Here is a 25,855-nt window from a genome sequence, read left to right on the forward strand (position 1 = left end):
CCGGAACAGGAAGCTCCTCTGCCCTCCTCCTCCCCCCCCCCCGCCATCTCCTCTAATAATCCAATACGCTATTGTTTCAGCTCCCTCTCCCGTCGCATATCGGCCCTCAACAACTACAGACACCGCTTTGATAGCTTTCTAGGCGCGGGGATTGCTATTTTCTAGAGGCATGAGGCTGAAAAACCCACTGGTCCGTTCTCTAACCGAAGGCTTTGGCGAGATTTTTTTATTGATTTGATGATTTTTTGATTGAGCCATCAAGTCCTTTGCAACTCCCAACGACCACATCGATAGATTTTCTCCATGATGTTCTATCCCTAACCTGTTCCTTCGGGTGTCCCAAGGGTGCAACTCAGCAAAACTCGTTTGCAAGAAGCAGGAAGTAAACCAAGAGAAAGGACACCCATACCCATTTCTGGGACATTTTACAGGCTAAAATACACATGGATTTCCTACATACATACATTCATAGGGGTCTGTTTCTGTATTTCTCTCTGTGTGCATCTATGTGCATGTGTAGAATCCATCCCCAGCATTTCCAGATATCCTTGATGATAACCCTTTGCAGTGCTAAGAGTCCGTGGCTGACCCAAGCCAACAAGTGGATTTCATGATTTCACCTTGGATCTTGCTAGTCAAATGAATCATAATGAATGTTAGAGGTTAATCTAGCCTTTTGGCACATTTGCTTTTTTATTGTATGTTTTTTTGTATTGTGCTAACACTTTTATGTGAATCTTATAGACAAAAAGGATGCCAATAAGAGCCTTCTCGACAACTGGGAATCACAAGCAGCATTAGAAGGAAAGCAAACCAAGCCAGCAATCAAAATTTTTCCACTTCCTCCAGAAAACCACAAGACCATTCTGCTTCCCCAGCAGGTGACAGACAAGGGAGAGAAAAACAGGAAGAGAGTTTTGAGCTGGAAAAAATTCAGTATGTGGAACTCAAGGAAACATTCCCTGAAAAGGTCAAGGGGGAGAATTTCCAAATTCAGAAAAAGAGAGAAATCTGTGGGAGAAGCAGAGGCTGTAGATCATGGCTGATTGTTCACAAGAGGACGCACACCGGAGAGAAGCCATACAAATGCTCCGAATGTGGCAAAAGCTTTAGCGTGCATGCCACCCTAGTAAGGCACAAAAGGACTCACACAGGAGAGAAACAGCATGAGTGTCCAGATTGTGGTAAATTTTCAATGAGAATTCCATTCTAGTGAGACAGCAGAGGACTCACACAGGAGAGAAACCATTTGAGTGCCTGGATTGCAGGAAAAGTTTCAGTCAGAATTCCAGCCTGATGAACCACCAGAGGACTCACACCAGGGAGAAACCATATGAGTGTGTGGATTGTGGGAAAAGTTTCAGTCAGAATTCCAAGCTGGTGATACACGAGAGGATTAACACTGGGGAGAAACAATATGAATGTCCAGACTGTGGACGGTGCTTCACACAAAATTCCTACCTTATCACACAAAAGAAAATCCACATACAGAAGAAGGTGATGTGTGTAGAGAAGCCTTGAATTTCACTTCTGATCTCTTTTCAGAAATCCCGCTGAGAAATTAACTATTAATTTCTGGCCTGATTCTTTTTAGTCAACATGACTCAGCGTTAGACATGAGGGAGGAGTTAACAAAAATGAAAAAAGTTAGTTTGATAATGGCTAACTACATGTACCTGGCTATCAGCAGAACTTTCTGGAAATGTACTTTTGCAGAAATAGTGCAATTGCTGCAGAAAGGATTTTTGGAGGTATTTTTTGTGTATTGATCATCATAGATCCTAGAAATGTGACATGCAGAATTTCACCCTTCTTCAACCTGGGTTTCCTCCAGATTTCGAGCCCCAGAAATTCCCAGCCAGCATACCCTTTGCAGAAAATATCTGGGAGTCATAGTCAGTGTTTCTGGGAGTCCCCAGTAAGTGGCTGCAGGTCCTAAAAGATATAATACAAAAAATATAGGCGCAGTCAGGTTTTAGTTAGATTGTGGCTCCTCAAATATGCTTGGAGTTGCCTGCCTGCTTGTTAGCCTTTGATGGCTGGTGGGTGGGACATTGTTGTTTGGTGGAGATGGGAGAAAAAAATTGCAAGTGGAAAATGTTTTATGTCTAAAAATGCAATGTGCAAGAACCATAGATAACTTTTGAGAAGGAAAAAAACTGGGTAGTGTCAGCGTTGCTGTGAACGTGGAACCAAGGTAAGGCAAAGCTCCCTTCCCAAGAAATGGGAGATGTTAATGACACTAAGGGAATAGTGGAATACCCAATAAGTAACTCCTTTAAAATAAATAGAATAGATACAATAGACCCCACAAAACCTACTAACAATATATTACTAATAAAATCAAGCAAAATTCAACCATGGACAAGCCAGAGCAGCTGGTCCCCAGGGCCAGGCCAAAAGACACAAGTCCCTAGTCAGAGGAACACTCCATTTCCTCGGAATAAAAGTGTCAAGCTCAGATTAAAAGACAAAAAGGATCTGTCATCTGGAAGAGTAAGGGGGTCTGACTAGATCTTGAAAGGCTGCAGCCTTGAATTTGCTGTCGGAGCGGCAGGAACAGCAGAGTGGGTAGATTTTGTAGGACGTCTCTGGTGTAGAAAGAGGCAGTTTGGTCTGTGGTTCAGGCCCCAGGCTAGAAACCAGGAGATGCTCAGTTCGAGTCCTGCCTTAATCACAAGGCCAGCTGAATGCCCTTGGGCCAGTCCCTCTCTCTCGGCCCTAGGAAGGAGGCAATGGAGAACCACTTCTGAAAAATCTAGCTAAGAAAAATGCAGGGACCCATCCAGGCAGTTGCCAGGCATCATGATTGACTCAAAGGCACCAGAAAGAAAAACAAACATGATGTATTAACATACAATTGAAACCAGAGGGTTTTCTTTGGGGATTGATGGACAAACAGCTGGAAAAAAGTCACGGAACTTTGCTTTTATATTTGACAACTGCAGCAAGATTATTATACATGTAGTCCTCAGTTACCCCCCAAATTAAAAAAGTCATTATGAAATGAGGTATTACAGAGGAGCAGACAGGTAGTCCTCTCCTAACGATGCTAATTGGGATCAGAATTCTCACCACTAAGCGACACAGTTGTAAAGCGAAGCCTCACTTTAATGCATCCCCCCAGGGATGTCTTATTCCGCAGCCCATAGATGCCCACAGCACCCCCACCCATATTCTGTAGCAGATGGCCACCAACCCACCCATGTTGGGGTGGTGCCACAGCAGCCACTGACATGCCCTCCTGCACCTGGCAGTAGCCACCCCTGGCCCAGCCACACTCGAACCACACCAGCCACTTACCCGCCGCCTGGCGTGATCATGAGCCGCCTGGGACTTGCAGCTTCCTGCCAGCTTACCCATTGCGAGGAGGTCCTCGCTTAATGATGGCAACAGGGACTGCTGGGATTGCTGTCGCTAAGCAATGTGATCACATGAAACTGTGCTTTACACCTGCATCGCTTAGTGGTGGAAATTCGGGTGCCCATTACCATCGCTAGGGGAGGATGACCTGCATGATCCTCTGGAATAACCAATGTCATATTGCCTCATTTTTTAATTCAGAACGTCTTGTGCCAGATGCCACACGGAAGAGAGCCTTTTCTGCTGTGGCACTCACCCGATGGCACAGCATCCCCTGGATATCAGATTGGCCCTGGCCCTGTGGGCTTTTTGCAAGGCCCTGAAGCAGTTTGGCCAACGGGCTGGGGACACCAGAGCATGGTGGAGCCGTGCAGTAGCTGTACTTGCGGCTCTGACTAATGGGATTCCCTCGGCTGTCATTATGTATTTCATGATGGATTTTGTAAGCTGTATATATTTTATCTTGTTTTTAAATTGTTGCATCGTTCTTTTTTCTTTTTATATTTCTTTTAATTCTTTGTAAGCCACCCAGAGTCATGTCATGTGTATATATGCATGGCTATATAAATTTGAATGACAAGGAAACCTGTTGCAGTGCCTGGTGCTGGGAAGTCAGGCTCCAATGCCCAAGAAGGCCCTGAATGTTCTTGGGCCAGGCATGAATTCCCAGCCAAGCCTGTCTGGCAAGAAGCAGGGAATCCTCCCTCCGTTTGTTCAGTAAGCAGGATATAAAGCGTTCTATCTAAGGAAGAAGAGGGGGAGAGAAAGAGCTTTCTTCGGTCGAAAAGCAGACGGAATCCGGTAGCAGGTTTTCAGGCTACAAAATTTAATTCAATGCTATAAGCTTTTATGAACTACACCCCACTTCACAGAGTGGCTAAACTTTTGTAGGGTTTAAATTGAGCTGTGGGGCAGGCGAAAGGAAGGGGAAGACAGAATGGTTATGTAGGGACACGTAACACCGAGGCAGGTTAGAAATACCTGATCAGTTAACAATTACAAAGAGTTAAAACCCCGTTGTTGTGTTTCTTTACCCCCTTCTGAGATCCCTCCTGGATCAGCAGCTTTCCTGATTTTACATTAAGGTAACAGGAGAAATCCCAGAATTCTGACAAAGTCCTACTGGAAACAGTCAGCGTCTTTCTCTCACCTTCCCAGCGAGTTTTGCTAGGTGGCTGCACCTTCCTGGATTCTCCTGCATCCTTTTCTAGGTTGGAGACAGTGATAGAAGATTTTACATATGTAGAAATTAGATACAAATACATTTCATATTCATATATTTTATATTTCGTATTGATATCGTTGGAAGGAATTCTTACCAGGTCTGTTCTGAGCCGGGAATGAAAATACTCAGGCCGTTGCTTGGACAGAGAGGATCTTTATTTTTCCGCAAAGTTCAGACAAATCAGCTGTCGGAGGTGGCTGGCCTGCCATTTCCCCAGGAGCCCTTATATAGGGAAGCTGGGCTCTTGTTAGCTGAAAAGGCGGGAAAGTGTTCCTCTTTAATAAGAACGTCTTTGGCCCGTGTCTTGCCAGGGGGCCTCGCGAGGACTTCCAAGAGGCCGTGATTGTCCGACTAAAAGACTGGAGGCATTTTTGTGGTTGCGAACCCCGTTGCTTTGTGGTTTCTGTCCTTGAGTTAATTAGGCTCCCGCTGAGCTGCGGCTTCTGCCTGCCGGGCTGAGACTATTGAAATGGGGGGAGTGGATTTGCCTCACCTTCATCAGGGAAACCTCGGCTAGTTTCCTTAGCCCTTTCAATTTAATTTCCTTGTTGAGTCTGATTAGCTTACTGGGGAATCTGTTTTACCCACTTGTGTTTTCCTGACACAATTCTATGTCCAGGTTTTCCTGTTCATATTTTAACCCTGACCTGTTGTGCTGTATTTCCCTGTGATTTCTATTCCTTTGCCTTGTCCGGAGGGGAAGTGGTTTTGGCGGGAAACAGCGTTCAGGGAAAGGCCGGGGAAAGAGAGTTCAGAAAGGACGAAGAGGGGGACGCCTTGAACCCTTCTCACAATATCTTAGAACACTTGCACTTTTATTATGGCTCTGAAACCCTGTTCTGTTTCCTCGAAGACTTCTGTTGGCCTCCTTACTCTTCCTTTCTCACAGGCCTTGACAGATAGCTGTTACCGTAGAAACGAGATCAGGTGTACATTCCAAGGACAGAGGAAGGTATTGCTTAGTTAATGGTCAAGGGGCGGAAGGAAGGAAGGAAGGAAGGAAGGAAGGAAGGAAGGAAGGAAGGAAGTTCTTTATACAGAATGATGTTAAGGTGGACTCAAGGCACAGGATAATCAAGGCTGACCACGGTCTTTATCGATACCGCACACACCGGAGGGGTGGAAATAAAATTCTAACAACAGGCACTTGGAATTGCTGCAAAAATAAAAATGAGCTAACACGCATGGGAAGTGACGGATATAGACAGAACCATAAATCAAGTCCCCACGTCAAATCCTGCCTTGGCAGCACCCTTAAATATGGTATTCTCATAGGTCATCCCTCTTGGTGCCTTTTGGAGATGAAAACAATTTTTGTCAAGCTTCTGTTTGTGCGTGCATGTGTGCATGCATGTCCTGCCGTCGAGTCAGCGTTGACTCCTGGTGACTTCCAGGACAATTCCCTGTAGTTTTCTTGGCAAGATTTTGGAAGTGGTTTGCCGTCGCCTGATTCCTCTTCCGAGGACTGAGAGGGAGGGACCTGCCCAATGTCACCCAGTTGGCTTTGTGCCCAAGGCAGGACTGGAACTCAGGGTCTCCCGGCTTCTGGTCTGGTGTCTTAACCACTACACCAAACTGCCTGTCTTTGTCAAGCTTACAGCTAGATAATGCCAAGCCCTACATACATTCGAGAGACTATATAGTGGGCCTGAAGCAAAATGTTCTTGAATGAAGGTAACGCTTTGATGGCGCTTCACTGGTGCCACCCAAGATTCCTTCTAGAGAGCCATCCTCTCCCTCAGGATATACTCCTTCAGGTATCCAGTTTCTCTCCCATGGGGCTGTTTTGAGGGACCCCCTTCTAAAAGCCTAGGGGTTACCTCAAGTTAAATGTGGAATACTGTTTTCTCGAAAATAATCTTGCAATTTTGCCTTCAGCTCAACAACCTGTTGAGAACTCTTCCTCTGCTGAGCCAACCCTATTTGTGTGTAACAGGAGACTTACTGTATGTGATCTTTGCCCAGGTTTTCACACAGTTTTTTAAACATTCTGAACTAGTCTTTCTTTAATAAACCTAACCATTTTTGTAGCATCCTCCAGAACCTTTCTCATTTCATCTCCAAGAGTTTTTGACACCAACATATCTTGGGAAGAGAGTTTTGCCCTACCGTGGCCCCGTGTTCACAGCAACGCTGACACTACCCAGTTTTTTTTCACTCTCAAAAGCCGTGAATACTTCTTACACAATCCATTTTTAGGCATGAAACATCTTCCATTGTGCAATTCTTTTCTCCCATCTCCACCACCAAGGAGGAGGTAACAAAAGGATCAGCCTCTTGGCGCTATCACTCACCAGCCATTAAAGGCTAACAAGTAGGCACCTCCAAGCAAAGAAAATCAAAAAAGGACTTTGGTAATTTCTCTTGTTTAATTTTAATTTGTTTCTCAGATGTTCTATCTATCAATAGGAAAACAACTCCATTCCAATCTCCCATTAAACACCAACTTTGATATGAAAAAGATGACAAATCATTTAAAAGATGCATAAAAAAAACTACCTTTATCTTCATTTGGTGCATATACTCCCACGGTAATAGATTTGAGTCCATAAAATCCCACTTCAACTGCTACGTATCTACCATGTTCATCAGCTAATAGTAAGTGTGGTTTCAAATATGGTTTAACATACAGTCGTGTGAAAAAGAAAATACACCCTCTTTGAGTTCTATGGTTTTACGTATCAGGACATAATAAAAATAATCTGTTCCTTAGCAGGTCTTAAAATTAGGTAAATACAACCTCAGATGAACAACACGTGACATATTACACCATGTCATTATTTATTTTACAAAAATAAAGCCAAAATGGAGAAGCCATGTCAAAGGCTGTTGTCATCCAAGAGTCTCTAGTGGCCTTCAGGGGCGCTGCTTCACAAGTAGCTGGATGTGCAACCCTGTTTTTCAAGGGTTCCTGAGAACAGTTGGGAGTGTTGCTGCCGTACCAGCCTCCCTGCTGCATGGCAACCTCCCTGCCTGAGCTGCTGGACGCCATCTCGAGGTTGGCAGTGGAATTCCCCAGGCTTATGGTTCTGGGGGACTTAAACCTGCCATCCCTGGGGCATGCCTCGGAGGTGGCTCAGGAGTTCATGGCCACCATGGGCCTGCCCCAGATTATTTGGGACCCAACTCGAGACAGTGGCCTCACCCTGGACTTGGTTTTCTTGTCAGAGCAGTGGCAATGTGATCTGAGGGGTGTCATGTCCACTGATTCAATGTAGTTTATACATCGTAACGTTTCACATGCCATGGCGCTGACGTGCGTTTCTGTTTGGGAGGGAGCTGCTGTGAGACCTTGTACCAAGCTCTGTATATGGAATCAGTTTGGAAGTATGTTATCTGTTGAAGGCCTTTTCCCGCAGACCATCAGAAGCTGTTAGGAGCACCTGGGATTGTGAACTTGAGAAGATTCTATGGGGGGAGGGGTTTAATTTGCACCAAGGCTTTTTCAGTTTGAATTTGGCATGCTTTAATCATTCTCAGCTTTCTCTGTGATCCTGCATACTATTCTTTAATAAATCAGATATCTTTGAATTCCTGCTCATGAGTCTGATAGTGTTTTAGAATAGGCAACCATTACATAAAGCTGAGAATGCCAAAGTTGTACTGTTAGCTCCTACCAAGATCAGTTTCTTGCGAGGGAAAGTAGTTAACAATGGCTGAGTCCAAGCTCACAACCGGGGGACTTGAGGAGACGGCTAGCTTGATGCTTGAGTCGACGGTCAAGAGCGGAGAACTGAACCTCACCCCAGAACCTTCAGACTCCTGGGATGAATCGAGTTCCAATTCTGATGTGGAGGAATCTAACGATGGGGAAGAGCCAGAACAGCCGGCACCCAGCGAATCGCTCGCAGAGTTGATCACCTTGGATGAAGTAGGGAAACCCCAGCCAGGGACGTTGGGGGCATCCCGGAAGTATCTGTTCCCACTAACCCCAGACAAAGAATCTACTACGGTGTCAACAGAGAGAAAGCCGAACACACGAAGGAGGGAGGACTCTCAAACCCCTGAAAGACTAAGAGTGATGGAGGCCAAAATAGAATCGATAGAGTACATGCTAAGAAACCTGTCTCTGTCACTGGAGGAGCAGGGGAGGTGCAGAGGAGATCCCAGCTTCCTGCAACCATCCCCCATCCTCCCATCCAGACCACCGGTGGAGCGGGGCCGGAGACGGCTCCAGGATGAATCTCCACCCCGCAGGGCTCGATCACCAGTGTCCCCACCCCGAAGAGGGAAAGCTAGTGTAACCTGGGGCCCAACCACTCAAGTGGCTGCCGATTCCACTCCAACCGGAGTGGGGGTGAGAGACTTTTCTGTCAAGTTTGATGGGGATCCAACAAAGTTATTTTTCTTTTTAACTAATGCTAAAAGTTATATGAGGCAGTTTGGAGCACGCTTCCCTTCCGAAGAGGCTAAGATAACTGCCATTGCCACCAAGCTGAAGGGTTGAGCAGCTGACTGGTATATTCAATTAAGTGATGCTGACTCCTCTGCACTTGATTATTTCGATGATTTCATGTGGGCGTTAAAAGCTGCATTTTGAAGATCCTCTGGCCAAGGCAAGAGCTAAGAAGGCGCTGAAGGATCTTACCCAGGGCCAAATGTCCATAGCTGATTATGCCCTAGAGTTTAAGGCTCTAGCTGGGAAAATCCCTGACTGGTCTCAGTCAACCCTAGTAGAACGGTTTAAAGAGGGACTCAACCGGGATGTCCTATGGTGGGCGTTGTGTAGAGACGACCGAGTCATTGTATGACTGGATCTGCCTGGCAGGCAAGGCTGAGCACGCTCAGCATACCTTCATGCAAACTAGAAAATCTGAAAAACCACCCACCACGAGGGGACCCCAAAGTGCTGCGACTGCTGCCCGGCCAAGCTATAGAGCCTGGGAAGAGGAGAGAGATCGGCGCTACGCAAGGGGTGTCTCCAATGCAGAAAGGAGGGCCAACGAGCAGCTGATTGCCCAAAAGCCAAAGCTGGAGATCGAGCGGGGAAGCCGCTGGCCAAATCGCCCCCCCCTCACGGTGAATGACAGCAGCCAAAGGGACAGCCAATGCTGAAGAAGTAATCTACTTCTCAGGAGAGGCTGAAGATGACTCTAAGGAGCCGGCGGGAAACGCCAGCCACCTGCCATGACGGGCGCCTGCGGGCAGGTGGAAGGGGATGGGCACGAAGATGCTATGGTGAGTGCTGACTGTCCCACTTTAGCAGTAAAAGGAATATTGGGTTCCCGCACAAAAACTACAGAGGTATGGGCTTTAGTTGATTCTGGGTGTTCCAGGTGTTTAATTCACCCTGATCTGGTTGCTGCTTTGGAACTGCCCAGTTTCCCCCTCCAGCATCCTTTGATCTTCACACAGTTGGATGGTTCAACAGCGGGGGGGGGGGCGGCAACCCATTTCACTGGAACTGTGGCAATGCAAATGGGCAGCCACCGTGAGACTTTGAAATTCATTGTAGCACCTGTTGGTAATCCCTTGGTAATCCTGGGGATCCCCTGGTTGACCTATCGAAGCCCCTATATAAACTGGGAGCACAGAACTGTGACTTTTAAAGATGGATTTTACCAAGCTCCTACAGTGGAGATAGTTGCACGTGCGGGGGTTGGAAGGGCAGCGATCGCCACGCCGCGCCCTGACTTGCCACATTTAGAAGGCTTGCCTGCTCAATACCAAGAATTTGCAGACGTATTTGGGGAGATGGAAGCAGATCAGTTACCCCCCCACCGGAAAACTGACTGTGCAATAGAGTTGGTCCCCAATGCTCAATTGCCCAAGCCAAAAATCTATCCAATGACTCAGAAGGAACTTGAGGCATTACGGGACTTAATTGACAAAAATCTGTCAAGGGGGTTTATTGAACCCGCTAATTCCCCAGTTGGGGCTCCTGTGTTATTCTGGGAAAAGAAAGATGGCACACTTCGACTTTGTACGGACTACCGAGTGTTAAATTCCATCTCTATTGTCAACAAGTACCCTCTGCCTCTCATGAAGCACGTTAGCTCATTTGTCAAAGGGCAAGATTTTCTCCAAGCTCGATCTTTGCGAAGCCTATTTCTGCATTCGCATAAAAGCTGGGGATGAGTGGAAAACTGCTTTTAATTGGCCACTAGGGTCTTTTCAGTACAAAGTCCTCCCTTTTGGGTTAGCGGGGGCACCCGGAGTCTTCATGCAATTGATTAATGAAGTATTACATGATCATTTGTTTAAAGGGGTCTTCATTTACTTAGATGTTGTTCTCATTTACACGGAAACTGAGGAGGAACACGAACGCCTCCTCAAACAGGTGTTATGCAAGCTTAGAAATGCCAAACTCTATGCCAAACTCATTCATCTGCATAGCTAAAATGCCACTTAGCGGCTCTAAATAATTTTCCTCTCTCTACTTGTAGGAATTTTTGGGGAAAACTTAAAAAGAAGCCCTGAGAGAGGAGTGAAAGAAATGGAAACATCTCCCTTGTCTTGGGAAGGGAGCCTTGCCGTACCTTGGCCCCACGTTCACAGCAACGCTGACACTACCCAGTCTTTTTTCCCTCTCAAAAGCCATGAATGGTTCTTACGCAATCCATTTCTAGACATGAAACATCTTCCACTGTGCAATTTTTTCCTCCCATCTCCACCAAGGGGGATGTACCAAAAGGGTCAGCCTCTTGGCGCTGCTATCACCCACCAGCCATCGAAGGCTAACAAGAAGGCACCTCCAAGCAAACACAATCACAGCAGGGGCTGTTCATAAACCTGAAGATCCTACGGTCAAAATCACAATGCCTTTTCTCCTCGACTCAGTATTCCTAGAGCTCTTATCTATCATGTGCAATTGCAAGACAGAAAAGCCTTTACATCTGAAACTTTACAGGGCTTTTGTCACTGCCACAAACGTCCCTAATATATTCTCATAAAATCTGACTGCTCCCATCTTTTTTTCCTGTATATTTTAGGACCTGCAGCATCCTACTGGGAAGTCCTGCTGAGAGCCAGACATGTGTAGTTAGCCTTTCTCAAACTAACATTTTCCATTTTTTTCTCCCCTCCCTCATGTTTAATACTGAAACATTTTTGACTAAAAAGAATCAGGACAGAAATTAAATAGTTAATTTCTCAGGAGGACTTTCAATGGGAGATCAGAAATGAAATTCAAGCCTTCTGTACACACATCTTCTGCCTCATGTGCATTTTCTTTTTTGATAAGGGAGGCATTTTGAGTAAAGCACTGTCCGCAGTCTGGACACTTGAATGGTTTCTCCCCTGTCTGTAAGCCTACATGATTTATAAGGATAGACCTAGTACTGAAACTTTTCCCACAATCCAGACACTCATACAGTTTCTCTCCTGTGTGAGTCCTCTGGTGGTTCACCAGGTGGGAATTCTGAGTGAAACTTTTCCCACAAGCCGGACACTCAAACGGTTTCACTCCTGTGTGAGTCCTCTGGTGCATCACCAGGCTGGAATTCTGACTGAAACTTTTCCCACAATCCGGACACTCATATGGTCTCTCTCCTGTGTGAGTCCTCTGGTGCATTACCAGGTTGGAATTCTGACTGAAACTTTTCCCACAGTCCAGACACTCAAACGGTTTCTCTCCTGTGTGAATCCTCTGGTGGTTCACCAGGTGGGAATTCCGACTGAAACTTTTCCCACAATCTGGACACTCAAACGGTTTCTCTCCTGTGTGAGTACTCTGGTGCATCACCAGGCTGGAATTCTGACTGAAACTTTTCCCACAATCCGGACACTCATATGGCTTCTCTCCTGTGTGAATCCTCTGGTGTTTAACCAGGCTGGAATTCTGACTGAAACTTTTCCCACAATCTAGACACTCGAACGGTTTCTCTCCTGTGTGAGTCCTCTGGTGGTTCACCAGGTGGGAATTCTGACCGAAACTTTTCCCACAATCTGGACATTCAAATGGTTTCTCTCCTGTGTGAGTCCTCTGGTGTCTCACCAGGCTGGAATCCTGACTGAAACTTTTCCCACAATCTGGACACTCATATGGTTTCTCTCCTGTGTGAGTCCTCTGGTGTCCCACCAGTTTGGAATTCTCACTGAAACTTTTCCCACAATCAAGACACAAATATGGTTTCTCTCCTGTGTGAGTACTCTGGTGCATCACCAGGCTTGAAATTTGACTGAAACTTTTTCCACAATCTGGACACTCATATGGTTTCTCTCCTGTGTGAGTCCTCTGGTGGTTCACCAGGTGGGAATTCTGTCTGAAACCTTTCCCACAATCCGGACACTCATACGGTTTCTCTCCTGCATGAGTCTTCTGATGGTACACCAGGCCAGAATTCTGACTAAAACTTTTCCCACAATCCAGACACTCATACGGTTTCTCCCCTGTGTGAGTCCTCTGGTGGTTCAGCAGGTGGGAATTCCGACTGAAACTTTTCCCACAATCCAAACATTCATACGGTTTCTCTCCTGTGTGAGTCCTCTGGTGTCTCACCAGGTGGGAATTCTGACTGAAACTTTTCCCACAATCCAAACACTCATATGGTTTCTCTCCTGTGTGAGTCCTCTGATGGTTGACCAGGCTGGAATTGTGACTGAAACTTTTCCCACAATCTGGACACTCATATGGTTTCTCTACTGTGTGAGTCCTCTGGTGGTTCACCATGTTGCAATTCTGACAGAAACTTTTCCCACAATCCGGACAGTCAAACGGTTTCACTCCTGTGAGAGTCCTCTGGTGCATCACCAGGCTGGAATTCTGACTGAAACTTTTCCCACAATCCAGACACCCATACTGTTTCCCTCCTGTGTGAGTCTGGTGGTTCACCAGGTGGGAATTCCGACTGAAACATTTCCCACAATCCAGGTATTCATATGGTTTCTGTCCTGTGTGAGTCTTCTGGTGTATCACCAGTTTAGTTTTCTGAATGAAATGTTTCCCTCAATCTGGGCACTCATACAGTTTCACCGTCCTCTTCTGATTCACCAGGGTGGTATGCTTGCTAAACTTTTGCTGCATTGAGAACACTGGTAGGGTTTATCTCCGGTGTGGGTCCTCTCGTGCATAATCAGCTGTGATCTGTAACCTCTGCTTTTCCCAAAATATACAGCTCAATGGGGCTTTTCCACCACTGATATTCTTGGATTCTCATGGAGATCAAAACTATTTCTGATCCCTTGTTTGGTGGTGCTTTGATTCAAGTGACTGTTTCCTTCCTCACAGGGTGACGCTTGCATTACTGTCTGCCCCACGGGGCTATCCAAGTGACCTCTTCCTCCCCACTGACCTCCAGGTATTTCCCTTGTTTTCTGAATTTGGAAATTATCCCTCTTGACTTTTTCATGTAATATTTGAGAGCCACATAATCAATGTTTTCCAACTCAAAAACTGTCTTCCTCTTTTTCTCTCTCTTGTCACCTGCCAGGGAAGGAGTGTTTCTGGGGTTCTCTGGAGAAAGTGCAAAAGATTTGATTGCTAGCTTGATTTGCTTTCCTTTTTAATGCTACTTGTGATTCTTAGTTGTCGAGAAGGCTTTTATTGGCATCCTTTTCGTCTATAAGATTCACATAAAAGTGTTAATTATTATCTATAAAATGGCTGCACAACATGTGCAAACAATCACAAAATCCATACATTACAATGAAAAAGGAAAAGTGCCAAAAGGCTAGATTAATTCTCACATTCATTAAGATTCATTGGACACAGAGAAGACTAGCGAGATCCACGTTCAAATCCTGAAATTCACTTGCTGGCTTGGGTCAGCCACAGATTCTTAGCACTGCAAAGGGTTATCATCAAGGATATCTGGAAATGCTGGGGATGGATTCTACACATGCACAGATATGCACACAGAGAGAAATACAGAAACAGACCCCTACGAATGTATGTAGGAAACCCATGTGTATTTCAGCCTGCAAAAGGTCCCAGAAGTGGGCATGGTCAAACTTTGGGGGCTACTTTGAGAGGGCTGGGGGGCTTCAACAGATGAAATGGTGCCCAAAGGCTCTGCAAGATTTAAAGCACCAGTTTTGTCCATTCAGCTCCTCAGCTCCAAATAAGAAAAGGGCAGAAAATGCTGTCCACAACCACTCTGGGGACCTCACCACACAATACAAGTAGTCCTCCTTTCTGACTGGAATTGGGACCGGCAACTCGGTCACTAAGCAGCTCAGTCATTAAGTTGTTCTGAGTGAGATGGGTGGGGAATAAATTGGATAGATAAATTAAAAAAGAAAGATGACGTCCTGTGAATGCACTGATTTACAACATCAGTTCTGGCTGTGGTCATTAAGCGAATCACCCTGGGTCATAAAGCACAATGTCAAGCAACCATGACACATGAATGGAAGACCACTAGGAAATCCTGTGTTTGTTGGCTTGATCTGGCAGTAAAAGGAAACATCACCGTAGGTCGTTAAGTGCAATGTTGTTACCTGGAATGTTTAGGCTTCGTTATTAGCTTTTTGAAAAAGATGATGTTAGCATTTGAGCATGGCATCCATGCCTTCTTTTCAAGTTCAAGAAAACATGTTTTCCTTTTACCCAAAGCCCTTTCTTCCTTTTACGTGCAAAAACCAGCCTTTTCAGCAACTAAACAACAGAGGGCGTATTCTGAAAGTCCTTGAATACACTTGCAAGTTTTAAGATGATACAAACCCGGCCGGGAAAGGGAGTGACAGAACCCATAAATTTGCGACTTTGGGAATGTTACCTAGATTCAGTGTTTTCTCTTGTTCAATTCTCATATGTAATCAATGTCTTTTATTGTTCGATTGCTTGCTTTATGATGTATCACGTCTACCAAATGTATGTGTCATTTATCTCTGTACCCTATAAAAGGACTTGAACCCCCCTTAATAAATGCTGTTGCTTTTGCCTGAAAGACTTTGTGATTCATGTTTTCAGGTAGGCAAAAAGCCACCTTGCAATGTCAGACTCTCTCCCAAATTCATGGACCAAGGTTTTATCAGCTTTACACCAAACTCAGGGTGCTTGAGCTTCTCAGCAACAGTGTCACATGACCGTGACTTGCAGCTTCCTGCTGGATTCCCCATTGATTTGGATGGTTAGAAGCCAGATGTGAAGGTGGCAAACAGCAATCATGTGACTGCAAGACAGTGCCACTGTCATAAATGCGCTTCAGTTGATGGCACCCAATCGTTTTCATGGCCACAAGTTTGAGGACCAGGTGAAAGTCGCTAAACAAGTGGTATGTGAAGACTACCTCTACACCTGAAAATCCCAAATGGTCCTCAATGGGGATTAAAAAAAAAGTTCTGGGTTAAGCAGAGTTGAACCTGGTTAGATGGGAGAGACTGTTGGCTAGACTTGGAAGGAAAAAAAAATCCCAGGAGACAACAGTGGCAGTTCAGTTCCAGATTGTTGCCAAGAAAACAGCATCTCCATAAAATCACAAGGAGTCAAGGCTAATCTGAAGGAGGCTTTTTAAATCTCCCGACCGCCAGAAAAGTGCACGCACCACTTTCAAACCGTGCAGCACCAGGGGAAGAAAATGTGGGGAGGGGAGGCAGATGCAGCGGCTGGCATTTTGCAGCGGAGTTCCTCATCTGATTCTCCCTCACGGAGGAAACGAGGCAGCCCCGCTCGCTCCCGGCCTCTCCTCCCTCCCGGCCTCCGCTCACCTTCCGGCCGCTGCTGCTCCGACCAACCCCGGGAAGACCACAGAGCACTCCTCAGCGCCGCTCTCCTCTCATAAGGGAGCCGGAACAGGAAGTTCCTCTGCCCTCCTCCAACATCCCCTCTACCAATCCAATACTCTATTTTTTCAGCTCCCCGTTCCGTCAGCAACCACAGACGCCGCTACTGTATTGACAGCTTTCTAGTTCTGCGGACGGTTGCTTAGGTCTAGTGCGCCATCTAGCGAAATCACAATCATTGGTGAGATTTTTTGATTGATTATGAGCCATCAAGTCGTTTTCGACTCCCAGCGACCAGAACAATAGATTTTCTCCATGATGTTCTATCCTTAACCTGTTCCTTCGGGTCTCCCAAGGGTGCACTCATCACCCCTCAACTGAGCAAAAATGTCGTTTGCAAGAAGCAGGAAGTAAACCAAGGGAAAGCCCCCTGGGGGGAAATAGTTGTAAACAGGCAAGGAAAAAGCGCACCTCCCTTACATTTTGTTGTTGTTGTTTATTCGTTCAGTCACTTCCGACTCTTCATGACTTCATGGACCAGCCCACGCCAGAGCTTCCTGTCGGTCGTCAACACCCCCAGCTCCCCCAGGGACGAGTCCGTCACCCTCCCTTACATTGCGGAGCCTAAATCTCGCTAGAGGGCAGAATTACTCTGCGCAGCTTCCCAATTCCCACAGGAGTTAACTTTCAGCCTTGAGGATTGTCAGACCGCTTGGGCACAACACGTGGAGGGCAGATCAAAGGCTGATCAAATGATTCCTGTTCTGTCACAGGGCTTGGCTCTCCGTGGAGATCAAAAACTCTACTTCCTAAAACTTTGTTCCTGATTTCCTGGGGCTCAAAAGGATTTAGGACCTGGGAGCCGCAACAGGCCACAGGCTCCAAGAGAGCCAGCTTCACTCATGCTGGCCAGGGCTGCTTCGAAGCGCGCCCAGGGTCTTGGAGCCGGTGTTCCCAGCAAGCCAGTTTTGTTCCTGCAGGAGGAGATTCTAAGTCTGCTAAAGGCTCAATGCTATGTGCGCCTGTGAATGCACAGGAGTCTCTGTTAGGTCCAAGTGAGAGTAACATGTATGGGGCAGGGCCTACAAAAGGGGGGCTTAGAAAGAGGGGGAGACTGTATAGTAAAAAAATCTGATAAACATTCCAAAGAAACATTTCAAAGGACTGTAAAAAGGGTGGTACTATGCATGTGCACGCAAAAGAGTAAAATCTCACTATACTCTTTGTCTGACACACATTCATTTTAATGTAATAAAATATACAAAATGAAAGCAAAGAGAAAATAAGAGACAGAGAAACAAGAAACTGAAAAAAACCCCATACAATGGTGCCTTCCGCTCATCTTTATATCTTCTAATTAAACTTTTTTAAAATTTTAAGGTAAAAAGATAAAAGTTAACAAGTAATGGAAAAAAGTAAGAAAGCAAAGTGGAAAAAAGAACATAGTCAAAAGTGCAGAAAAAGAAAGAAAATGCAGAAAAAGAATGACTTCGGACTGTGCTACAGATATAAGTATTCATTTCCATTAAACTCTTACTCTAAGTTTACAACAGCTTTCATTAATTCTCTTGTCCACTGTTATTTCTGACGATCAGATCCAGATATCGTGATTTCATTTTTTTCCGTTTCACGCAAAAGGGGTTTCCAGGTCACATTAAAATTAGTCAATCTCTTTTCTCTAACCAAAGCTGTCAATCTCTCCCTCTCAGCCAACTCCATCCACTTCACCAACCATCCTAACACTGTAGGTCATGTTCATTCTTTCCACCTTCGGGCATATAAGAGCCTCACTGCTGTTTCCATCTACAAAAAGAGAGTTCCGCTATTCTTCCTAACTGTTTGTCCATCAGTCCTAAAAGAAAAGTCTCTGGTTTCTGCATGCAACTTTCCTTTTCAATCTCAATCTCTTTTGATCCTTTGGCTTTCCCCGAGGGCGGGTCATGGGGGTGATCCCCTATTGCGGGCCGGCCGAAAGACTGGCGTTGCTCAGCCCCACCGCCGCCCCCTTCCCGTCCGGCTTAGGCGAAGGGGTTAAACGCAGAGAGCTTCTCCTTTCGGCCTAGAGAGGAGAGAGAGACGTACAGGGCGAGGGAGGGAGGAAAAGGGAAAGGGAGGGTCGAACCTGTTTCCTGCCCCACCCGCTGCCCTTCCCGGTCTCCAGCCGCCTCCGCGCCAGGGCTGCAGAATTCCCCCCCCCCCCGGGAAGCGGCGCCAGGTGGGCATCTATGTTGCAAGAGGGCGATTGGATGGGGGGGCAATCCCCAGGTGCAAGAAGGGAAGGGGGGAGGGAGGAGTTGGACTTTTCCTAGTGGTTCCACCCTCCCCACCCACCGCCCGCCACTCGCCTTCTGATTCCCCATCTTTGCTCCAAGATTTGTCCTTTGCAAGAACGGAAGGGGGGAGTCCTTGGGGGTGGGGGAGTAGATGGGCTTTTACCAGCGGTGCCCCCCACCCCTGCTCGCCTTCTGATTCCCCCTCTTATTCCCGAGGTTTTCTGCTTGTCCTCCCAAGTTGCTGCTTCTGCAGCCGGCTCTCTGCTGTCCTTGAAATCCTTCCTGCTCCCCCCTCCAGCTCCCAGCAGGAGGCTGCCTGGTGTTTTCCGGAATGTTTCCCACGTTCCCTTGTTGCTGCCAGGGATGATCAGCTACCAAAGCTCTGGAGGGGCAGAGGAGGAGGATCTTCGGTTCAGAGGGCACATAGGGTAGAGGTGCCCCCTCCGTGGGCAAGACCCGTGCTGTGAGGAGGCAAGGGGCGGCTGGAGGCCCCGTGACAGAGACCTGAGAGGCATCCTGGGCTTGTCCAATGGGCAGCCCTGGCCAGGGGGGCATTTCTTGAGATGCAGCACCTGGATCTGCCCCTCTTACCTGTCCAGGTACTGCTGCAGGCTCCCATCCTTGTTCAGGTCAGCCCACCTCACTGAACAGCACAATACATGGAGCTTTTCAATTTTATGTTTAGTTCTTTTATGAGCTGCTTAATTTACACTGGAAAAGCAAGAGCTTTCTGACAGCTTTAGAAACCAAGACTTCTTGGAGTCAGGTTTCACTCCAAATGGCGTCTGGGTTGCTTTCTTGCCAGTGTCCTCTGCTGAGGTTTGTTTGACTCCCTAACTTAGTGTACTGCTTGGAGATTTCCTAGTGATGTTCCCTCTAAACATTAACTTGTGCAGCCCTTCTTAATTTCCCAAGGCCAGCTAAATGCTGAGCAGTGTTTTTTTAATGGGGTAGGTGAATTCTATTTTGTTTTTTAAAAAGTCATAATGTATTTAGAAGGCTATCGCTTTTCAAACTGCTACAAGAAAATACAATAATGCACCTTCCAAACTTTTGGAGAAAACCATTTAACGACGGGGTTTAAAACCAGCTGTCAAATTAAATGCACAGTTCCTTGTATCAAGTCAGACAGGACAGTTTCAGGAGGGAGGTCACAGAATTGGATGGGGAATTTCAGTATGCAGAGGTGAAAATCTGCTGTTTGAGCTCTTGAAAGCTGAGAATTTCTTTTTCAAAAGGGCTTTAGCAATCACCTTAAAATTATTTATTAGTTTGATTTATATTCCTCTTTTGTACGCATAGGGCACTCACAGAAGATGTAATGGATTTTTGCAGAAAGAGTATCCCCATCCAGTAAAATAGCTAGCTATTGATTATCTGCCCTTCTACGTAATCTCATATAAGATTTGATTTGGAACTAGCTTAATAGGTGGCCATTTTGATATAGGAGGAAACACTATGTTACAGATCCCCAAGCCATCTGAAGCAGAAAGGAAAAATTAGGAGCTCTCCAGATAACTGCTGAAGTCAGTGCCCATCATCCCTGTTCATAGGCCATTCTGGTTGCTGCAGATGGCAATTGTAGTCAAGTTGGAAAAAGTTCTTAAAGTGAGCTCAAAAATAGTTAGCTGATGAGGTCATTGTAAGATTGGACTCAATTTAATAACTATTGTACATATAGTTCTTATAATGATTAGCAAAATTAAAGTAACTAAATTATTTGAATTCATTAAGTTTAAACTATATAATTAATTAAGCAAAGCTTCAAAGCAATTCCCTAAGATTTCTTTATTTATTTTGACTGCCTGTCAGATTTTCATGATGTTTGCAGAAAGTCAGCTGGATCTAGATCAGCAAGAAGCACTGGAGGAAATAGACCTTTATTGATCCTCGGCTTCTCTTTTGTGCATAAGTAATCCTTTGAATTTCTTTTCCTGCCAGGAAAAGAGATGGAGGAACAGGACTCGCCAGGATCCCAGGCAGGAAAGAGAGTGCCAGCAAGGGGAAGCGTTCAGACTGAGATAATGGGGGAACGTCTGAAGGGCTTCACTATGTCTCTGATTAAGCAAGAGCCAGAAGAAGGGCTGGAGCAGTTATGTGAGGTCCACAGAGAAGAAGCTCTGAAGGCTCCCTATTTAGATGGGAGAAACTTTCAATATTCTCAATCCCCACTGGAGGAGAACACTAGACCACCTTTCAGCAGGAAGGCTCATCCCCATCAATGGTGCTTCAGAGGAAAAGCTGCAGCCCGAACCCCAACAGACCTGGGCCACAAGGAAGCCCCCAGATTCTCCAAAGGCCTGGATCCCCCAGAGGGAGTGAAGGAAGAGGTGGTGGAGGAGGGCAGGCCCAAGGTGGAGCTGCGATGCCAACGCTTCCGGCAGTTTTGCTACGGGGAAGCCGAGGGGCCCCAGGAAGCGTTTGGTCAACTCTGGGAACTCTGCCGCCAGTGGCTGAAGCCAGAGCGTCACTCAAAGGAGCAGATCCTGGAGCTGGTGATCCTGGAGCAGTTCCTGATGATCCTGCCGCTGGAAATGCAGCGCTGGGTGCAGAAACAGAGTCCGGAGACGGGCAGCCAGGCGGTGGCTCTGGCCGAGGAGTTTCTTTGGAGGCCTCAAGGTGATGAGCAGAAGGTGAGCCTGGCTCCTTTTTGTGTTCCACACCCTTGTGGAATCTGAGAGGTGGAAGGCGCTGTGGAGGGGCTTTCCAACTAACCCACCATGGGAGTGTTTCTAATGACGCATAAGCAGCCTAAAATCAGGAGGGGTCTGGTGGTCCTTGTCCGTCTAGAACATTTCATCAAAAGACATAAGCTTTCTTGAGCTGCGGCTCATAATCAGATGCACGGCATGGCTAGGTTTAAATTGGGGTGAGACGGGGGAGGGAGAGAAAGATAGGTTGGTGGTGCAGACCCGGGTTACACGGGAAACAGGCTAGACGTACCTTATCAAATAGCAGGTGTAACGTGTTACAATCCCAACGTTTGTGTGGAGACCTTCTGAGATGGCTTGGAACCTTTTGATGGACATATGTGAGTTCAGCAAACTCTCACTCAGGGGTGCTGTTAAAAAGAGGTCTTAACCCATATGAACAATCGGTTTCCAACGCATTACAATTGTTAAGATGCTTGTAATCTGTCTCCTGTGTATCCTGCATCTGCATCACCAGCCTATCTTCCTCAGCTTCCCCTCCCTCATTTTAAATTTAAATTTTCAATTTAAATCCAACATCAGTCCAGCCACTCTGTGCCTCTGATGAAGTGAGCTGCAGTTCACAAAAGCTTCTGCCTTTTAATTTATTTGCTGCATTTATATCTGCCCTCAGTACTAAATTCTATGGAAGCATGACATTTCCTTCTGCCCAGTTAAGAAACTGGAATGGCTAAACTGGATGTTGTGACTGGCATTCTTCTCAGATTTGGGGCTGGTCTTCTCCATCATTGCCAGTTTAAGAGCTTAAAATTGAAAAATTTCAAATGTGTCCCGTAGAGCTGAGCTATGGCTTCCCTTGTAACTTTACAAACCACTAAAGCAGCGTGGGGTTGTGCCACATCATTGCTCTGTGGACCCCAATGGTTTTGTAGCCTTTTAAAATTATTTTGCCAGAGTCAGAGAAGTGCTGAAATGGATCCCCAGTGGATCCTGGTTTGTGTGCTAGTTGTTGGCTGGTATTGAAAAGCTGCATCCCAATCATATCCTGAGATATCTTCATCTTTCAGATCCAGGAGGATCTGGTTGACTTGCCTGATGATTCTCCTGATTCTGAACTGGATCCGGCGGACATTGTGAAAGTCGAGGTCCCCATGGATGGTGACAGTGAGTAGACCAAAATGCTTTGAAAAAACCTGGGGATGAATTCCTTTCAGCATGAGAAGGACTTGGCTGAGCAAACTGAAAGCTGGTCCCGAATGTAGCACTGAGGGGTACTTTAAGGTGCCTGTGACACTCTCGTGGTTCTTCTAGGCTCTGCGCCCCCTGATTTTATTCCCTTTTTAAAAAGATTGCTTCAGTTAAATTAGTTGGGAAGTTAGCAAGCTTCTGTTTCTTTTTCCAAGGATGCTTCCGGAGAAATAAAAATGGCGGACAGCTGTAACTCAGTGGTGGCTTTGAAAATAGATAGGGAGCAGCCCCATCAATTTGCTAATTGTAATTTGGTCAGGGCCTTTTAAGGAGTGGCTGTGCCCCCCATGGCAGCTTTGGGAAGAGCTGAGCTCAGCAGGCCATCCATTGGTGAGAGAGCCCATCAGCTGCTCTCGGAATTCCAAACGTGACCATCAGCCGCAGAAGAATGGGACCTCCCAGAGCAGAAATGTTTTTTCTCACCATGATCCTTCACATCCTTCTGGGTAAGCCACCAGCTGGGCATGACAAGAATTGTTTCCTCCCTGTGATGCCTCCGGAAAATGCTATCCATTGCCAATGGCCTTTTTTCTGGGGGTAATACAGCTAGTCCTCACTTATCAACTGTCTTGTTTAGCAACCATTTGAAGTTACAACAATGTACGGAAAAAAAAGTTTTGCAACCAATCCTCACATTTATGACTGTCGCAGAGTCCCATGATCACATGATCATTTGCGTGCTTCCCAACTAGCTTGTGACAAGCAGAGTTAATGGAGAAGACAGAAATAAAATCGTAAGTTGCAGTCACATGATGTCTCTCTCAATGACAGTGGTGATTTGCTTGACAACCAAAGGGGAATTGAGGTCGTAAACCTGTCACGGTCATGTGATTTTCCACTTAGCGACTGCAGCTCTTAGCAAGAGTTGCCAGGCCCAATTGTGGTCACTAAGCGAGGATACCTGTTCATTCAATATCTCCCTCCAGCCTTATTCTTCCTGCAATTGAAGGGGATGAGACCAATGTAGAGCAGGGAGCCTCTTCTGCTATGGGGCCACGCTTTGGATCGCCCTCCTATTAGAGAGAGCTGTAGTGGTGAAGGTGCTGGACTAGGAGTGGGGACACCCAGGTTCCAGTCCCTCCGCAGCCATGGAAGGTCCCTGGGTGTCAGCCCGCTTGGTAGACCGGAACAATCTCAGCAGGTGGCAGCAGTTGGGTGCCCTTGTTGGGCTGGGAAGCTAAGCAGAGGGGTGAACAAATGCCCTGAGGAAGGAAATGACAAGTAGTTTCTCTGTTGCTGTCAAGAAACCTGTAGCGACGTATCCATGAAATCACCAGGCATTGAGTGTCACTCCAGAGAGACTTGAGCTGACTTCTAGTGCAATATAATTGATGTCCTTCCAACTTCCTTGTTCTTCTAGGAGGCCCCGACCATCAACAGTACTTCCTCAGAGAAGCAGCGGACCTGCCCCAGGGAACGTACGGCAGTGGGAGGAAGAAGATGAGTTTCGATTCCCCGCCAAGGAGCCAGAAAGTCCCGCTGAAGGAAAATGCGCACAAATGCCAATACTGTGGGAAGCTCTCCGACTGCCGCGCCCACCTGATTATCCACGAGCGAACTCACACGGGGGAGAAACCCCACAAGTGCTCAGCTTGTGGAAAAAGCTTCACCCGGAAGGAATCTCTGATTATCCACGAGAGGTTCCACACGGGGGAGAAGCCGTACAAATGCTCGGTGTGCGGCAAAACCTTCAGTGATAAGATTGGGCGGCTCATCCACGAGAGAACTCACACCGGGGAGAAGCCATACAAATGCTCAGAGTGCGGGAAGAGCTTTGGGACGCGCTGCAACCTCCTGAGGCACCGCAGGGTCCACACGGGCGAGAAGCCGTATCGCTGCTGCGACTGCGGCCAGAGTTTCCGGTACAGACCGCAGTTAGTGATTCACGAGGGGACGCACAAGGGGGAAAAGCCTTATAAATGCGCCGACTGTGGAGAAACTTTCAGCCAGACGCGGCATCTGGTGATCCACAAGTGGACTCACACCGGGGAGAGGCCTCACGAATGCGCCGTCTGCGGCAAGAGTTTCAATCAAAAGTCGGACCTTATTACTCACACCAGGACCCACACTGGGGAGAAGCCGTACGTCTGCTCCGATTGCGGGAAGAGCTTCATCTCTAGTTGCCAGCTGAGGAAGCACGAGAGAACTCACACCGGAGAGAAACCGTACCAGTGCGCGGAGTGTGGGAAGTGCTTCACTTACAGTTCTCACCTCACCACGCACAAGCGGACCCACACGGGTGAGAAGCCGTACCGGTGTCCGGACTGTGGGAAGCGCTTCATTTCTAGTTCTCACTTCACCGCCCACAAAAGGACACATACTGGCGAGAAGCCCTACCAGTGTACCTCCTGTGGGAACAGTTTCATTCAGCGATCGCAGCTTGCCAAACACGAGAGGTCCCACACAGGAGAGAAACCCTACGTCTGTTCCGAGTGTGGGCAAAGTTTCCGGTGGAGCCAAGGGCTCAAGAAGCACATGCGGACTCACACTGGCGAGAAGCCATACAAGTGCCCCAAGTGTGAGAAAATGTTTTCCAGTTCCTCTAATCTGTCTAGGCACCAGAAAATCCATGCAAGGGAGAAGCCATAACGGGCACTTTAGGCAAAAGACAGTAGTAGGACCACACTTGGGATAGTGGCGTGGAGTGGCGTAGGTCAAGAAAGAACACAGAAAGAAGGGAACAGTCGTGTCTGTAAAGATCTGTAAAGATCTGGTTTGCTGGGAATGACCTTGTTTCTACCCACTTGGCTTCACCTGCGAGTGGGAGAAGCTAAACCAGCAGTATCTCTCCCCCCCACCCCAGAGCCTGCAATGAATTGAGGTTACTGTTGTTGTTTATTCGTTTAGTCGTTTCCGACTCTTCGTGACTTCATGGACCAGCCCACGCCAGAGCTTCCTGTCGGTCGTCAACACCCCCAGCTCCCCCAGGGACAAGTCCGTCACCTCTAGAATATACTAGACCTCATGAAACTCTTATGCTGAGATATCAAAGAATCTGCATAAATGCTGCAGACCGGTGAGATCTTGTGCAAGGTGAAGGCATTTTAAAGTGGCTAAAATGATTTTATTGGGGAGATAGCAAGGGCCATTTGGGAAGAGAGCTGGACGTCTGCAGGCAGAGGCGGCTGAACCTTACGCTACATAACCCGTGCAAATTCATTCTGGGCTTCATTAACCATGATGTTTAAACTTTCCTCAAGTCAAGGTTGGAAAACGGAGCTTCCAACTCTGGTCTGGAGGAAACGGTGCAGAGTTGCTAGTTTATTTTGTTGTTTATTCGTCTAGTTTATACACCACCCTAAACAGACCAGAGAAAGAACTTCCATGGTGTGGTTTGTGAATATCTCTGAACTATAAAGTTTTTCTTCAAAAATTGGCTCAGTACAGACTGAGCTACTATTGTTTGCCCAACCAAGCATGATTAGAAATAAACCCCAGTGTAATGTTATGTATGAATGCAGGATGTTTAGCTGTTTTTGGTGGCAAGAGGA

General features: G+C 46.7%; 2 protein-coding genes across 2 annotated transcripts in view; one reads left to right on the top strand and one right to left on the bottom strand.

Moving 5' to 3' along the window:
• Nucleotides 1-25,855, bottom strand: part of LOC134489859 (zinc finger protein Xfin-like) — a 44,001-nt gene that overhangs the window by 3,849 nt on the left and 14,297 nt on the right. Inside the window, exons 3-7 of the mRNA XM_063292732.1 lie at nt 24,366-24,491; nt 24,098-24,208; nt 20,730-20,918; nt 18,170-18,251; nt 11,673-13,474 (exon numbers count right to left, since the gene is read on the bottom strand). Coding sequence (XP_063148802.1) covers nt 11,673-13,474; nt 18,170-18,251; nt 20,730-20,918; nt 24,098-24,208; nt 24,366-24,491 — 2,310 coding nt within the window. The remainder of the gene's footprint in view (nt 1-11,672; nt 13,475-18,169; nt 18,252-20,729; nt 20,919-24,097; nt 24,209-24,365; nt 24,492-25,855) is intronic.
• On the top strand, nt 2,117-25,001 carry LOC134492082 (zinc finger protein 883-like). The gene is made up of 4 exons (XM_063296219.1): nt 2,117-2,197; nt 20,407-21,098; nt 22,184-22,280; nt 23,725-25,001. Exons 2-4 carry the CDS (start codon nt 20,415-20,417, stop codon nt 24,951-24,953), a joined length of 2,010 nt encoding a protein of 669 aa, XP_063152289.1. The 5' UTR covers nt 2,117-2,197; nt 20,407-20,414; the 3' UTR covers nt 24,954-25,001.

The sequence above is a fragment of the Candoia aspera genome, chromosome 2 (genome assembly GCF_035149785.1).
Source record: "Candoia aspera isolate rCanAsp1 chromosome 2, rCanAsp1.hap2, whole genome shotgun sequence".
Classification (NCBI taxonomy): Eukaryota; Metazoa; Chordata; class Lepidosauria; order Squamata; family Boidae; genus Candoia; species Candoia aspera.

Excerpts from the sequence above, each read along its gene's own strand:
- LOC134492082 (XM_063296219.1), top strand. The coding sequence starts at position 20,415 with ATGGAGGAACAGGACTCGCCAGGATCCCAGGCAGGAAAGAGAGTGCCA. Across the intron at positions 21,099-22,183 it reads CTCAAGGTGATGAGCAGAAG|ATCCAGGAGGATCTGGTTGA; the intron begins GTGAGCCTGGCT and ends TTCATCTTTCAG. Across the intron at positions 22,281-23,724 it reads GGTCCCCATGGATGGTGACA|GAGGCCCCGACCATCAACAG; the intron begins GTGAGTAGACCA and ends TTGTTCTTCTAG.